Source organism: Copadichromis virginalis, linkage group LG1 (assembly GCF_057382275.1).
Source record: "Copadichromis virginalis isolate Kocher_CV1m ecotype Utaka linkage group LG1, C_Virginalis_male_GT1.1, whole genome shotgun sequence".
Classification (NCBI taxonomy): domain Eukaryota; kingdom Metazoa; phylum Chordata; class Actinopteri; order Cichliformes; family Cichlidae; genus Copadichromis; species Copadichromis virginalis.
The window spans coordinates 31,708,064-31,725,522 of record NC_140618.1 but is presented as its reverse complement, the minus strand read 5'-3'; the positions used below and the strand labels follow the sequence as shown (position 1 = coordinate 31,725,522).

The 17,459-nt window shown below is 39.4% G+C and overlaps 1 protein-coding gene across 4 annotated transcripts in view; it reads right to left on the bottom strand.

Moving 5' to 3' along the window:
• The window catches only part of tspan4a (tetraspanin 4a), a 194,360-nt gene that overhangs the window by 38,171 nt on the left and 138,730 nt on the right, over positions 1-17,459 (bottom strand). For all 4 annotated transcript variants that reach the window (XM_085459723.1, XM_085459732.1, XM_085459709.1 and 1 more), the window contains one exon: positions 10,810-10,884. In XM_085459723.1, coding sequence (XP_085315849.1) covers positions 10,810-10,884 — 75 coding nt within the window. The remainder of the gene's footprint in view (positions 1-10,809; positions 10,885-17,459) is intronic.

Genomic DNA, 17,459 nt, shown 5'->3' with positions numbered 1-17,459 from the left:
GTACTCAGGTAGGCTGTGGCATTTAAACGATGCTCAGTTGGTACTAAAGTGTTAAAGAAAATATCACCATCACAAACCTAATCCGTCAATACAGGCAGGTTGAATTTTATGATTTCATGTTGTTTACAACAATTTCTGAACTTACCATTCGAAAGTTACAGCAGAAATCGAGACTCATCCAATTGCTGAATGTTTTTCTAATCTTCTGTTGTCAAGGTTTGTTGAGCCTGTGTGAATTGTGGCCTCAGTTTCCTGTTCTGATCTGACAGGAGTGACCGGGTGGGTGCTGCGGCCCAGCGGATCAGCAGTAAACCAGTAATTTGTGACATACTCACACCAGTCTTTCTAGCACCAACAAGCATGCCGCATCCAAAGTCACTTTAATCACATTATACCTCATTCTGATGCTCGTGTTGAAATCCAGCAGGCTGTCTTCATCATGTCGACATGATTACCCATATAAACATTGCTGCTGTCATGTGATTGGCTGAATAGATATTGACGGTAACAATCTTTATTCATTAAAAAAAGGTGACATCTTTTAGGGACAGATTCCTCCATACTCTAGGGCAAGGGTTGGCAACCTTTAACACCCAAAAAGCCATTTGGACCCAGTTTCCATGGAAAAGAAAACACTGGGAGCCACACATACTTTTTTGCATGTAAAATGAAGACAACACTGTACATATATGTATGTTATCTTACTTTTCTCCATACTTGGCCTACCTGGGGTTGAAAGGTATTTTAAATGACACATTTTTTAATTTCATTCAAACTGTGAGTCTTTGGAACAAAACTCCTTTACATTGTGTGCTTTTTATTCGTACTGTTGGATTTCCATTTCCATTATAATCATGTCTTGAAAAAGAGTTGTTTAGTGTGACTTTTGGAATTGATTGGGGGAGGTAAGCTGCACAAATTTGCCCAAACTAATTTGCATCTTAAAAATATTTTTAATCTGACAACCAGCCAGATTGGGCAATTTTCATGTTTTTTCAGCACAGCCCAAATGAGTTTTTCTAAACAAGCCTAGTAATGTCACACTTTGTGCCACTGTGATTTTTCCAACAAAATAAACTCTCACACTATCAGAGCGCACACCCAGCTCTATATGTTGTCCTAAAGAGCCAGTGAAGCCTTTGTAATATCACAGATGTTCACCTGAGGCTAACAGTGCTCAGAGGGATTGTAAACCTTTGCAAGAAGCCTTTTTGGATTTTATGATAAAACCCCTCAACTGACACTGTTTTATCAGACACGAGGTGAAATACTCTCTACAGATAAGTAACCACACTTAGTTTCTATTTTTCAATCCATAACACCAGAACCACTGATGTAGGCATTGCATGTACCTAAGACATTAGGCTAGCTCTTACTGTGCTGCATCTTAAGAAAATAAATATATAATCTGAGGCAATAAAATATACCTAGGAGTCCAACTTCAAGTAGGCTTGAACTTGTTGAATTAACAGGAAGGAAAAATGTAGTTCAACTGAGAGGTGAAACTGAAATTAGAATCCCTCTGACGTGCAGGCATGACTTGAAGCATAAAAATGATGCACCGATAGAGCAGGAAAAAAACTAGGTTTAAAGACGTAAAAACACATACGCAATCAGTCACGTTGACTTTCAGATTCTTTTGCCCCGTCTTTTACCTCAGAGTAGAAACACGCTGTCCTGTTATGTAAACTCTGATGAAACCAGGTTTCTTCAGTGTAAAAAGAATTCTTGAGGAGACTGACATATTCTGAGACTATCCTTCCACTGGGACCATTTGAACATAGTTCAGACAAATATTCTGTTCATCCTCTCATTCAGATAGGATACTTCCTAAACTTTTTCCTATGGCTCAGCTTTCTGACTTTCATCTGCCTGCAAACACAAGTAAACACACTCTAGGCAGGTGCCAGAGAAAGGGTTCAAGGTCACCAATACAGACAGGCACCCTAAAGAGGTATTGCTATAGTGCAGAGCCCCTAGACTTAACCCTAGACCTTTTGTTAAAATCCCCATCCTGCCATACTTTACTTGTGGATGTTGATAATGTTGGTAGTGGTTTATGAATGTAATACATGGAGACCCTATTTACAAATCAAAAAACACTTCATCTTTTTTGCTTGTTTTTAGGAATAAAACTCCTCATTATGTTAATTTTGTCCTTATTAGAATCCTCAATTATAAAGCACCGTGATATAAATGCAACATTCTTCATCATATCGGGTTTCAATTACAAGTTGACGAAATGTAAGTATATTTTTGCCTTTTGCCTGATTGCAATTCAAATTACCTATAATAACCATGTTTGGAATTCCTCAACATCATCTGCAGTAATCAAACTGCATATTCCCCCGCTGCACTTATTCCAGCACTCCACAAACAAATGTCTTGTCGGTTTGCCGATCATCTCAATTTGTCTCTCATATAAACATCGCCCTGACGTGGGTGTATTTTAGTAACTTGATTAGCCAGGGGTGTTTACTTAATTGCATTACTGCAGTTGGCATGAAATGAAAATTTCTCACGCTTGAAATGTATTCTGACAGCGGTGTGGCATTTTGATATCTTGACAAGCTAAAATGTTTTGATGGCTGATGCCAGAACAGTAATGATGTGGAAAAAGTGGAGCTATCACACGTTAAACAGGGTTTCAGTGGGTTTCATGTACCGTAGATTCCTTTACTGCATGAACGGTTGCTCTTTAGCTGTATATGAAGTACGGTAGATTGTTTACAAGCGGATACATTTTCTCTCTCCCTCCCCGTATCAAGTTATTTCCCAATTTTTCACGTTAAGGCGAACAAAACTGGAACATGGCCAAGAAGACGAGACACTGATGTGAGAGCGCCTGACAGCAGAAACAGGTGCTGGATCTCATGAGAAATGATGCGTGTCAGCAAAATTTACCACGATCCATTCTCTCGCTGGAAAAACTAGATATTAATTTCAAACCCAACCAACAAGATGAAAGGTGTTTCACTTCATTGTTCACAGAGGCATGAAAGTTCACTTAGGATTATTTAATAATGCTTTGCTTTAACCCATCTATTTAGCACATGAATGATTTACAACACAATATATTGCAGCTATGGGTACATAGGAAATGTGTTCAGCAAATTTGTATGGACCATCTGTTCTCTGTAGTCTTTAGAGGCTTGTAAAACAACCCTTAACCGTAGGCCTCCCTCTTAATGACACATTGTGATGCTGATTGCACCTATGCATTCATTCATTAAAAGAAGTAGTTTAAGTCGCTTATTTTTTTTTGAGTTGCTATAAACCTCTCCAATAACATTCGATTAACTTGAGTAAGCACAAAAACACCCCCTCTTTATTTTTTAATAAGAGAAAGGTAGGACTGGGTAGCACTATAATTCCTTTTCTTTGGATATGTATGAATAACATGGCATTGCTACTAATTGATTACACTGATGATTCTCTCCTGTATCTGTGCTAACATGAAGCTCAACCCAGCAACCCACTACACTCATGGTGTCACAGCTTTGCATTCTTAACAAAAACCAAAAACAAAGGAGTTTCCATGACAAACTCTCTCTGGCATGTACAGCGATAAGAAAAAAGCATTTTGTACTTTTAAGTGGAGCCTGACTTGTTCCTCAAAAATAGTTCAATCAACTGAAAAAGGCCAAAAGACTAAACCATCCTATGAACTGAAACATAAAAACATAAACCAAAAGTACAACTTACATTTTAAAACTTAACACATTGCAGACTGACAGTAACAGCCTATTTAGTCCATCACAGGCATGATTGAAATTAGGGCAGTTGCCAATGTCTACGTTTACTACTTTGCTTGGCTACTGTGACAAACTGCACCCCATTCGCACACTGTCAGGGAATCTTTCTGGCAGCTTAATGGTTAATAAATAAATGATTGGTTTCCAGATTTTGTATTTTTTTTTTATTTTTTGATGTGTGCACTATTCCTCTGCAGGCCTCAACTACAGCCTGGTTTCCTAAATTGACACTCGTTCATGAAAGCTTTGAGAATATCTGACTTCCTCTGTCATCTGTTGTCTGATTAACTTCAGGATTTAAGTTTGGCATGACTTCATTTGGTAGTTAGCCCTGGGATCAATGGGAATAACACTGGTTTTTAAGCTATTTGATTGTAATCCAGTAAATATAGGAAAATTCTACCATCATTACCAAACCATGGAAAATGTTTAAGAGAATCCATCTCATTACTGTTTTTATATGCCAGTTTATTTTACTGTCAAAATAAAATGAAATGTAAGCTAAGTGGTTATGTACATTTATAAATGTACATATGTACAACGGACATCAAAGTTTGACTGGAAATCAGTCAGTCAAGATCCACTGATTGAATCTATTCCAGTGATTTTAGTTATATCTCATAGTACCACATTTTTTTATTAGGTCTGATTGGATCTGTTCATTTGCATAAGGAAAAGGCATGAATTAATATTTATAAAGGATATTTAATATTACATGTTTTGTACATCAAGACTTCTTTTTTTCTACATCAGTGGCTCATGATTTAGCTGCTTGTTTCCAAACCATTAACTAATTGTTTGTCTGAGATTAACAGTCGCAAAAACATGTGGCCAGTATTTCATATTAAGCTTTTCGATGTTACAGTACAACAAGAAACAGGGACACTATTATATTTTAATGTTATATTTTAATGGCCAATACCCTTTTGGTGTAGTGGGTAAGCCTGGCCATAGCTCTTTGTGACTTCCTTTTTACGATTGCATTAGCTCACCTTGACGGGTCCCAAAGTGCACAAGCGAATATGTAATTACTGCTACCCATGACAGACACCTACTGAGGAAATATCTCATCTTGCTCTTACCTCTTGAGTACCAACGTGTAGAGCTGAGGACACAAATGATCCTGACAGGATGAGCTACACTCTAGAATGATGCTCATGTTATGATGAAGCCACAGCAGAACAAAGCCCAAATCGCTTGCTTTTTATGCCGCTTATCGGCTTTTTTGATTTTACGAGAAGTCACCAAACATTACAGTAAATGACAATGAATGAAAGCTTTGTGATTCTGACAGCAGAAATACGTTTCTCAAATCCACTGGTGTTGCAGTTTTGTAATCGGGCATAATTACACAAGAAATTTGCTTGAATTCAATTTATTTTCCACAGATAACAGAAAAACAACTAAATGGAGAATTATGAATGAGGAAAGCAGTTCATATTAATGAAGTCTATAAAAAACAATCTGTTTATACCGTAAACAACTTAAAGCAAATTTTTAGTAGTGCAACTTTTTCATTGCTGAATTATGCAATCATCTAAATGCAGATCAGATTTGCATGATTTATATTTTTAGTGACAACATAAAGGCTTTAGTTATTTAAGTTCAGAGGATTTTAATAGAACATAACTGAATAAACAATAGTAGCACTTGTAGAGCTGTGTATTATATCATATGATTAGCAGTTCACCAAACTGCCTGTTTATTCCTCACCTTACTGAGAGCTGTGAAGTTTGTTGTTGTCATTGTTGTTGTTGTTTTTTGTCTGAACTTTCATTGTTAATCCCTCTAAGAGTATGGCTTCACAAGACAAGTTGCCTTTAATGGTCTTAAGAGATATACTCTTGACTTAAAGTTCTCACTATTATGTTAATTTTCCTTTCTCTCAACCCCTCAATTTAAATCTAAACTCCTAATGTCACTATTGTCGCATTTTCTTAGCAGAAGCAGACGGAGCACGCCGAGGTGAAATCATTCCAGCTGAAAAGTGAATATGATAAGTGTTCCTAAAAAAAGAACATCACAGGCTGATGACACAGAGCAGTTTAAGAGTATCTGAGAGCAGAGTTCTTCTTTTCATTTTAACTCATATATGTCAAAATGAAACATTTTTGCTACAGGGCCTTTGTTGCAGACTGTGTTTGAACTCAAAAATCCCAGCAGATGCAGAAGTCTGCTGGGTATCAGTGTTGGTGTCAAGCAGATATTGGATTTGAATCTTAAATCAAAGAGCATTCTTACTTCATAGATATGTCTATTTGATTGATTTCATTTCAGCCGCTCACACAGTAAAGGAGTCTGTGTGTGTCTCTGCACTCACAACCAAATATTGATATGTGGTGGTTTCATTCTGCAGTGGACGGCTGTAAAACCAATACAACTGTACAATCTACTGCAGTGTACAGGAAACTAATGTAATAAGCTTTCTAAATCAGTGTACACAAACAGCTTTTTCATTATTGATTGGTTAGGACGAGAGGTCCTATCAATATAGTTGTGCAACAGCTTTATATGGACCCTGGGGGTAACTTATCAAGAACCCGGAGGAGGAACGGCCAATAATTTGAATCACTTGTATTGACCTTTTCAGTGTTACCACTTTCCAGTGGTTGGTTTCCAAGTATTTACTCTATTACTTGCACTTTGGTTGAGACCTTTTAACACCCGTTTCGCATGTCTGGAGATTAAAGTCTACAAACTGTTGCTTACAAACACCTCACATTATTCTCGATGCCTCCAACTTGAAGGTTCTTCCTGATCAGCAGCTTGCAGGTATGGTTTAAATTATGTGTGCTGAACTCACCGCTGGGACATATTGGAAATTGTGTTTGATAAGGGCCCCTTGTTTTGTTGATTTTTTGATACTGGGCTTGTGAATGACAAATAGAGAAAGACTGATTCTGGGGTCTTGAAGCTGCTGCTATAAATGATAAAAGGTTTGAAATGAAATTCTTTCAACTTGCCAAACGGATCCTGGAATTTCCACTTCCCCTTCAGCTCTCCATGCATGAATGTTATTGGTTGAACTGGCTTTCTCCTGATATTTCCTTGTTTAGGATACTTTGGAGAAGCAATACACTGTCCACACACCAGACGTCATTTAAATATGTGATTAACACTAAGCGCTTATTTTCTTGGCATATTATTGTGCTAACAAGCACTGGATTAACTGACTACACTTAAGAGGTGTGAGAGGCTCATTAGCCTTTATACTTAAGACCTTTGTTGTTATGAGATTAGATTTTCTCTGCAGCTCAACTAATAATACAGCTACTGTGACGTATGATATTATTGGTAGCAGTATGCATCACATTGTACTTCTAATAGTGCTGCCAGTCTCCTGATCCCTAAACAAAATAGTGCAAGTGATCTGCTGTTTCTGTTGCTTTGTTGGTGCTTGTCCGATGGGGTAATTTTCCCGCGAGGTGATAAAAATGCCAAGAGGACAAGGCAGTAAACCCACATGGAGATAGTATAAAGCACCATACATCAATTTTCAGTACCACCACCCCACCCCGAGTCAGACTTATTTTTATTCCCTTTGACATTCTGAGCCACGCTGGGTCCACTGAAGTTAACCTCACAGGACCTTTTCATCATCCTTAGTAGCCAACAAAGTGAAACAAACGATGACCATTTCAGGTGCATGCAAGATGTGTGGGCTGTTGCAAGTAGCTTGCAGCTACATCACAGAGCTTTTTATCAGTGCTAAAGCAGGTGTAATAAAGCAGACCACTAAGCGTGACCATCCCTGAAGACGGGGATGGAGTTCATCAAAATGCACCTACTGCTGCACTCGGTTTAAGTTATGGTAACTGGAGGGCTTTGCATACGGGAGGAAAGACATTGTCTTGTACTCCCAGCAGCTTCCAGGATGTTATTATAGTGATGGAGGAGGTGTTTGTACGTCTGTACTCAATAACATTTCTGTTTGACATCATAACACAGTAAATTCTCCCCAAATAATAAACACCCCACAGTGTTTCTTTTGGGTGGAAAAAAATCTATATTATAACAAGACATTTCAGACTTTTACACTATGTTCTCCTACAACTAAAAAACCTACTACTTGTTTAGGTACAGCTAACTAAAACGAGCAATGACCCTCTTGCACTGTGACAACGGCTCGGCAGCCCTTAATTGGATAAGTGGATGGATGGATGTCAAATATCTTGAAACTGCTTAAAGCTGTCATGTTCCCCGTGGATTCCCCATCCTTTGTTGTTGTTTCTAGTGTTATCTTAGTCCCATTTCCTTGCTCGCTTGTCTCTGTCGTCATGATTAATGTTTGTCTTCACATTTCAGTGTCTTCATGTTTCTGTTACTTATTTTTCTTCTGGTCACATCATGTTTTTTTTTGATAAATTTTGGTTTTACTTCCCATTTTTGTTCCTTTCCCTCCACTGTGACTGTGACTTTCATCTGCAGCCGTCTGTAACTCCTTTGCACCTGTACATATCTAATTACCATCTGCTTGTGCTCTGTGTGTTGTCCTTGTACTTTATTTTTTTCCTTTTCTTATTGGACTTTGATTCTTCATTTGATGGCCAATAGCAGCTCATTTTATCAGCTGTGCCTAATCTGGATTCTGTGTTTGGTCTTTCTAGACGCAGCACGTAACAAGAGTGTTTTTTATGATTTAATGTTCAGTCAACAATGAGACTCAAGCTTGTTATAAGTAAAATCAGTAAGTATGCTACCCTGTAGGAAAGTGCATTATGCTCTGAGCACCAAACATGCATCTATCATTTGCTTTATGCAGGTTTTTTACCAACAGCAGCAGTGAAGCAAATTGTGCATTAACTAACAGGTTTGTTTCCAAGTTAGAAGACATTTTTCAATCTGGAAACTGGAGCTGAACTTCCACCTGGAGCCATTTCAGGTTTGTTTTGACCATCTATGCTTGATTAAGAGTTAAAGTAATGGTTTGTGTCAAAACAGGCCCTTTTATAAAATGTCTAAAAGCTCGATTTTCTAGATTACCACAGAGCTGAGTTCCATCCAGTATTAAAGTGACATCACACGGATGAAAGAATAACTAGATCATAAAAACAGCTTACACAAAAATGACTTATGCGGTCGTTTCCTGAGGGGGACTTTGTAATATTCAAATTTTTTTGTAATCATATTTTCCATTAGGGTACAGTTTCTACTATATAAAGATACAATAATACTTTTAGGTGTCCTGCGTCTGGCTGTTTAAAAAGCGAGAGAGTTCACCCTGTTAATGGCCACCCATTCTTTACTGTGAATGATTTCCCACAGTGCCCAAGCTCTGCAGAATCCCTAACATTTTTTTAAAACTTTGTTCTGTCGTTAATCGCCTCCTGGGTAGACAAAACTGAATTATTTAGAGGTTGAATAATGGGGTACACTCAACATTAAGGAACACAGATACTAAGGTGAGGCGTGACACAAGACAACATTCATTAAAGGCTAAACAGAGTACCGCTGATTGGATGAAAGCCCAGAGGAACCTGCAAGTCCACAAGTATTCAGAGAATTAGAGTACCAGAGACAAACTGTGATGGAAATATGACACATTAAGCAATTCTATGATCGTGCCAGAATTATAGCAGCGAAGACATAAAAGCCAGAACAAAGTAGACGCAGGTCCAAGGTCTACGGCTGGAAACATCATCCGAATAAAAACACAAGGAAATATCAAAGTAGGTTGTTGTTTACCAAAATCTACAAAGAAATTACTACCAGGGTTGTCCTTGGCCTAAGTCTTTGGTGGTAGCGGTCTCTGTCCCAGCAGATGAATAATGTAATGGAAGCAGTTGTGAAATTTCCAGTAATTAATTACAAGGCTCTACAGTTTGCGTCCACTTCACTTGCCTGCTTCTCTTGATGATTAAATAGATTAAATAAAGAAAAATACGAGCATAATTTTCTCATGAAAATGGTCCAACTTCAGCTTGCTTGAGGCGTTTTCTTAATTTTACATTACAATGAAAAAATGCTTTTATTTCTTTTGTTTAGGAACTGCTTATAAGACGAACAGTCTCTGTGGCTTTCAATTATTGCTACGAGTAATGATAATTTATTGATTAAAAAAAAGCTGAATGAAATCAAGATTTTTATCTCCAGTAATGAAATAAAAATACTTTGTTGCATGTTACACAAAATATTTAAAGGGGGAACCATTAAATTATACAAAAGCAAATCGTTTTTATTGTTCACTGCAGTTTAATTTGCCTACTCATTTCTGTTCAATTTCTAATTGTAATTTTAGTTGTGATGACCAACATAAAGGAACTGCGATAAAAAGCGCTATATTTTAAAATATTTATCCATTGATTGCATTGACCCAGACTTACTCTGCAGTGTAATTCGCTGAGTAATCTCACTAATCTCATCAAGTCTGATTAAAACCCACTGTCAACATGACGTCTGTTATTCTCAGTTTGATGGATGTTTGTGGACAGAACGCAGAGAGTGTCGGTGCTTTCATCTGTGTCTTTACCGTTAAACAAGGCATAAATCAAGCTCTTTTACTGATTGTTAAAATTTCATACCTATTTCAAAAGCCAGCCCTCAAGCCCATAATTAAAACTAGTATGTGAGGAATTTAACATATCCGTTCAATGCATTAATAAAACCTCAGCTGAAAATGTGAAGGGATTACAAATTCATATTAGCAGAGGGATGGCTCATCACCTTATTTACTCTTGTCTGACTTGTTTATTTACAACGAAATTCCTCCAAAATAGATGAGCAGAGATGAAATATGATTTATTAACAAGGAAAGGAAACTGTGACACAGACATCTCTCCAAAGGCGCGTGTGCACCAGCCCGAGCCCCATTGAGCCATTGTTTATGCAAAATGTCAGCTGACATACGCAGCACTGCTTGTATGAACTTCAAAACAACCTTGCTACTGAGCTGCATCATTTTGGATGCCAGCCCCACTTTGAAACATCGACAATCTCTCTGACATATGAAGGGCATGCAATGTATTGGAGAGTTTCTTCTACAGTCATTAATATCTTGCACAGGTGAGGAAAACCCATAAAATATAACACGATGAGAGTAATAGTGGCAACTTACCTCATCCTGGTAGATGAAGAAAAGCATGATAGACAGAATTTCCAGGAAGAAGATGAGCAGGAGCAGGATAAAGAACTGTGGAGACACAAAGTGGAGAGTGAAAACAAATGAGTCATTGAACTCATCATTTATCAGTACAGTACAGAAGGACAACAAAGGAGGATAATAGGAGTCTTTATGTGGAGACTAAATGAATTGGACAATAAAAAGAAGAGAAAACCAGCGTGTTTGAGAGAAAAGTAAGGAAAGCAAGAAATGAGCAGAGACTGTCAAGGAAAGAAGAGTCAGCCAAATAGGAGCGATTGAAGCCTTTATGTTTCTAACTGACAGGTCAAGAGTACAGAGAGAGGCAGAACGAGAAGGAGATGGGCTATCAGTAGCACAGCTTGGGAGAGGTGATATACAGTTTTCTTCTACTTTTAAATTTGTTAGAGGAGCCCCATTTTATTCCTCACCAGTCCCTGCCATCCTCTCCTCTCTATAGAGGCCAGGCGTAGCTGCTTGATGGGCGATACATCTTCTTCCTGCGGGTCCATTTGAGTGCTTAAAACAGTTACGAGCTCATCCATCACCTACTCTGCTAGGACATGGCTCTGTCTCTCACACATGGAAGTGAGTGTCTGAAACGCTGAGGAGTGAAACATTTTGAGAGGCAACTGTACAATGATCCTGAAGGTCATAAAACTATCTCAATGAAACGGCACCACGATTATCGGCTGATCTCTGGGGACAAATACATGTACACACGTCAGCGTTATGCAGCAATTGAAGATTGAGACTGGTCGAGCTATTCTAGCTGGCAGGCTGGCTTAAAGGTTGCAGGCAGTCAGCTTCCCTGCCCACCCTTTTAAAAAGCTGACATACACTATATCGCGAAAAGTATCCACTCACCCATTCAAATCACTGAATTCAGGTGTTGCGATCACAGCTGTGGCCATAGATGTATAAAAATCGAGCACCTAGGCATGCAGACTGCTTCTGCATTTATGAAAGAATGGGTTGCTCTCGGGAGCTCAGTGAATTCTAGCGTGGCACCGTGAGTGATGAATCATGCTACTCTGTCTGACAAGCCGAAAGATGAGTCTGGGTTTGGCAGTTGCCAGAAGAACCGTACTTGTCTGAGTGCATCGTGCCAAGAGGAGTTTGGTGGAAGGGGGGATTATGGTGTTGGGCTGTTTTTCAGGAGCTGAGCTCGGCTCCTTAGTTCCAGTGAAAAGAGCTCTTAAAGCTTCAGCATATTAAGACATTTTAGACAATTTCATGCTCAAAACTTTGTGGGAACAGTTTTGGGATGGCCTCTGAGAGAGCATCAGTGCACAAAGCAAGGTCTATAAAGACACGGATGAGTGAGTTTGGTGTAGAAGAACTTCACTGGCCTGCACAGAGTCCTGACCTCAATCCTTTGGGATGAATTAGAGCAGAGATTGAGCGCCAGGCCTTCTCAGTATCTGACCTAACAAATGCGCATCTGTAAGAAAATTCCCATAGACTCCTGAACCTTGTGGAAAGCCTTCCCAGACAAGTTGAAGCTATTATAGCTGCAAAGAGTGGGCTGGCATCATCTTAAACCCTATGGATTGAGAATGGGATGCACGTCAAGCTCATATGCGTGCGATGACAGACGAGTTAATACTTTTGGAAATAGAGTGTATCACAACCACCTCTAAAGGAACTCGTTTTAAGGAGAGGCTGAGCGTGCGACTGCTGTGGTGACCTCAACTGCAACAATTTTAGAGCCTTATTTATGGGACAATTTAATGTTAATGGATATTTTTCCCTCATTCTTAAATCAAATTCACATTTTCTTGGAACTTTGTTTACATAAAGTCACTTTCTTGTTACTTTGCGACCTGAAATCTAAGCCTCATATTTGTCTGCATATATTTGTTGACACCCTTAAACGAGCTGAATGAGCTGTCAGCTTTCGTGTTGGTGATGCTCTCAGATGTGCCGTCAACTACATCTTGTTTTGATATTGAAGAAAGTGTAAAAATAATTTTCATGCAGGGTTTGGAGTTAAAGAGATTCTTTTATGGGTATCTGTTTGCTTTATTTGATTCATGTAAGAGAGCTGACTGAGCCATGAGGGACAGAAATGAGCTTTTGAGTAAATTGTGACAAGCAGCAAGCAGAATTTGTTCTTTTCCTTTTCTTAAATAGGACACTTGAGAGGTTCGGGAAACAAGTTAAGAGCCGGCATTTGGACTGTTAGTGCTGCTTCGTACCAACCCTTAGGTAAGCATTTTAACAATATCATTATGCACTGAACTGAGCATGGGAGCATACTAACCTTAGCATGTGGCTCAAAGCACTGCAGCGCAGCATTACTTTACACTCTTGTCTGGGTTTTTTCAGCTCAGACAGAAACACTGAAAGAGCATCACAGGGGGTTAAAACACAGTACAAGTAAAGTTTTCATGGCTCCTGTGTCCTCTGTGTATTCCAGGTGTTTTCTTGACAGTGGATGTGAGTGTTGCTAGTTCACAGGACTGGCATCAAGTGGGCCCCTAAGGTCTTTTGGCAGCACCTGCATGAATGAATCACTAAGCGTGGAAGGGATGAAAGTCTCAGTGGCAACCCTGGAAGGTGATAGACCGACTAGGTATCAAACTGATGGCAGCATACAACCCACGGTGCGTTTGACTCACTTGTGCTCTTCTTCAAGAGGCGCTCTCAAATAACCATCTGAAATCAATTTCTATTGTTCTGTCAGCCTTCATTGTCTGAGCGATAAAGACCTGCCTTGTGTGAAATTCCAGTAAACACTAATGTTTTTTAGTAGCTAAAGAAGTAAAATAACATTCTCTGATGTGGATTCAAGAAATTCAATATTTTGGGATAATATGATTTTTTTTCTCTCATGAACAGTTTTGCAAAAAAATATATATTAAAAAATATCAACAGACAGTTTACGTGTATAATTAACATACACTAATAAATAAAGCAAACACACTCCAGCAAAACTATAAAAATAGCAAGGATCAAGTCTGATTTTCTGCTATTTTGACTTTTGCGATAGAAATTCAAATTTACATTCGGTGCAATGGTCAAACTTTCAGCGCAGACTGATTTTGCCGCAGGCATTCTTCCCACTGTTATAACTGCATTTACCATTTCTTTTCCACAAGAAGCCAGACGGAGTCCAAATATGAACAGAAAACATTTGTTTATCCCAATAGCAACAGAATTCAGTCATTTTTAGACTTGTACAGAGACACATATACACGCTAACTGGTGTTAAGTAGCATCCATCCATCTTCTTTCGCTTATCCGGGGCCAAGTCGCGGGGGCAACAGCCTAAGCAGAGAAGCCCAGACCTCCCTCTCCCCAGTCACCTCCTCCAGCTTGTCTGGGGGAACACCAAGGCGTTCCCAGGCCAGCTGAGAGATATAATCTCTCCAGCGTGTCCTGGGTCTGCCCTGGTGGGACATGCCCGTAAGGCATCCTTGTAAGGGTAAGTTAAGGTAAGGTTTATTTATGGTTTGGGCATCCTTGTCAGATGCCCAAACCATCCTTGACTGGCTCCTTTCGATCTAGAGGAGCAGCAGCTCTAGTCTGAGCCTCTCCCGCATGGCTAAACTTCTCACCCTATCTGTGGGGGAGAGGCCAGCCACCCTTCGGAGGAAGCTCAATTTTGCAGTCAATCTTGTTCTTTCAGTCACTACCCACAGCTCGTGACCATAGGTGAGGGTAAATTGAGAGCTTCCCTTTTACACTCAGCTCCCTCTTCACTATGATGGACTGGTACAGCGTCCACATCACTGCAGCTGCAGCACCAATCCGTCTGTCGATCTCCCGCTCCCTTCTCCCATCACTCGTGAACAAGACCCTGAGTTACTTAAACTCCTCCACTTGGGGCAGGAACTCATCCCCGACCCGGAGTGGGCACTCCACCCTTATCCAGCTGAGAACCATGGCCTCAGATTTGGAGGTGCTGATTCTCATTCCCACCGCTTCACACTCTGCTGCGAACCGTTCCAGTGCGAGCTGGAATGCTAGGTAGCATATGAGGAAAATTCTTCATTCACCAGGTTACTTGGTCTGTAATGTACACACACACAGCAAGGTATCTTATTTGTTAAATAATTGTATTAGTGCTCCTAGTGGCAACACCCCCAAATTATAAACCCATAATGCAATTCAATTGAGGGAGTTGTAAAAAAAAGAAATTATACCAGTTTTTTTTATTTCTGCTGTATTACTGAATATTAAATGGAGGAGGTGTAGAAACTGACTTGCCAATCCCAAGGGGGCCACTGGAAGAACTGCAGTTTTCTGCACTTCTGCTCCAGCTTGATTATTTATTCCTGGAGGTCACAACTTGTTTACAGCTCCTGCTGCTGCTGCTGGAGCCGCTTTTCAGTTTTTACAAGTTTTTTAACATTTTTCTATTTATTTTTTGAAAGTCCTGCATCACAACCCCGATTTGGGAACACTGCATGTTTTAGTGAAGAAAAACGCAAAAATGCTATTTATATCCTCTCTTCAGTCTTTCGGTGGTTCTCCGTGTTTTGGGGTGTGTCTCGCAGTCTGTGAAATTACAAGCAAGCAAGCGGACATCGTTTAGAAGGAGAAACCGGCACTCGCCAGCGCTCGCAAAACAAACAGACTCATCCCCTGTGGCTCTCTGCATATTTCTCCATCACTCTGCTCTTAATAGGAAGTTTTTAACTTCTCCTTTAGACCACAGGCAAAAACCACACTCAGTGGAATCGTTCCACCGCAGAATACTGCTTTCTGCTTTTCTAATATAATACAAGAAAGCTATTAAATAAGCTTGAGGAATTTCAAGCTGCTGCTTTCAGTGGGTTACTATTATCAAAGGGCTGAAGAAATTAACTGTAAGTGATGAAAATCCATTTGTGAACTGCATAGAAATACTAATAATAATAAAAGCAATAACAGCGTGCCAGTTACGTCGAGTGCAGAAGTATCAAGCAGTTGCTATCTTGATGACATACAATTCATTTAATAGGACAGAGGCAACTTCCCAGTACTTAACTTTCATAGCAAAATGTATTTTTCTGTGTAAAAGTGTTGTTTTAATTCAGACGTAAAATAGGAACTTTTTTTCTTTCCAATTTGCTCTGCAAAGATGTTGTCTAAGAACACTCAAATGTTACATGCAGCAGGCAGTGGAGATACATTTTTAGATCATCATGCTTTAATTGTGCCGTAGTAGCTTGAGCTCAGACTTGTAATGATGTATGTGCAAATGACGTGTAAGCAACACATCACCACCAAACCTTAAAACTGAAGTGGGGTTGTTTTGTTCTGTCTGTGCACTCGCAGCAATAAATTATTAGAAACAAAGACTTGGATCCCATTACCGAAGCAGACTCAATATGTTTCCCCTGAAATGTCATTATTCAAACTGAAATAGGTTATTCTGTTTACAGCAGTGGCTTCCAGCCGCATAAGTACAGAAAAAAAAGATTTATAGAAGATCAAAGTAAAAGAAAGCAAAATGAGGCTTTTATGGAGTGAAAACATTACAGCTTACAAATTTGTCGTCAAACGAGGCTGATTTTTAAATAGTTACTCTGATTCTTTGCTTAAGTAAATAAGTCAGTGCATTAGTAGCACTGTAGCCAGTTGAAGAGGATCTACTGTTAACACACACAGAGACATGAAATCTTATAAGCAGCCCTGTGCATTCGCTGCTTTTGTAAGGGGTCACAAAGTGGGATGTCATATAAAATTTACCCTTAGGAGTTACAACAATGGAGCTTAAACGGAGGAGGAGTAAGACATTTATAATCGATAAGCACAAGTACCTCTATAAGCAAGATAAAAGTCAAATGGCTTTATTCCAGTTGTGGCAGGCTGGTGTCCTGCAGGTTTTGCTTCCATTACAGTTTTTCGTTCCATGCGAGCTAATGAGCCACAGCTGGCTTGTATCTCGCTGATGCCTTCAGGGAGCAGCAAAAAACTGCAGGACACCAACTCTGGATAACAAGAATAGATGTCTTTTTTTTTTTTAAGAAAAAAAGTGTTGTATTTAAGAAGAGTATTTCAAAGCACGTGTTGTAATTACTCACTTGAGATCTGGGATTTATTTTTCTCTTCATTTAGCTCTAATATAGCTGAAGAACAGTAGCTTTTATTGGTCTATAAAGACTAAAAGTGAATCGAACACATTATGAAAATTTATGTAATGGACTCCAGAGGGTTCCTTGCATATATGCTCGTGTTATTTACATCATGACTTGTTTGGGCAGCACTGCTGATATGGCTCTGCAGCACTGAGTGGCGCCTTAGGATGAGCTGTTCTCAAAGTCTAGGCACGGCGATCAATGCATGCTGTGATTTCCTTGCAGTATGAAAGCGTCAGTAGCTCTTTGTGTCTTGACAGACCAGCAAGACTGGTGAAGCAGTCACGTCAGCCACACAGTCCATGAGAGCCTCCAAAATCAATATCTGAGCCCTTTAGGCCTTTAGCGTACATGGAGGGAAGCGTTTGAGGTGATAGCCTTGTTGTTTTCATGCGGTGGGTCTAAAATTTTTACAGTTTCTATCCCTCAGACCCATGTGAGGGTGTTCAGTGCAAACAGCCTGCGTCCACTTTCATGCAGTGATCTCACCTTTCTTGATTATCTGTCGGAAGAACCGCCACATTTCTTTAGTGCCCTTTGATTCAAAATATATTG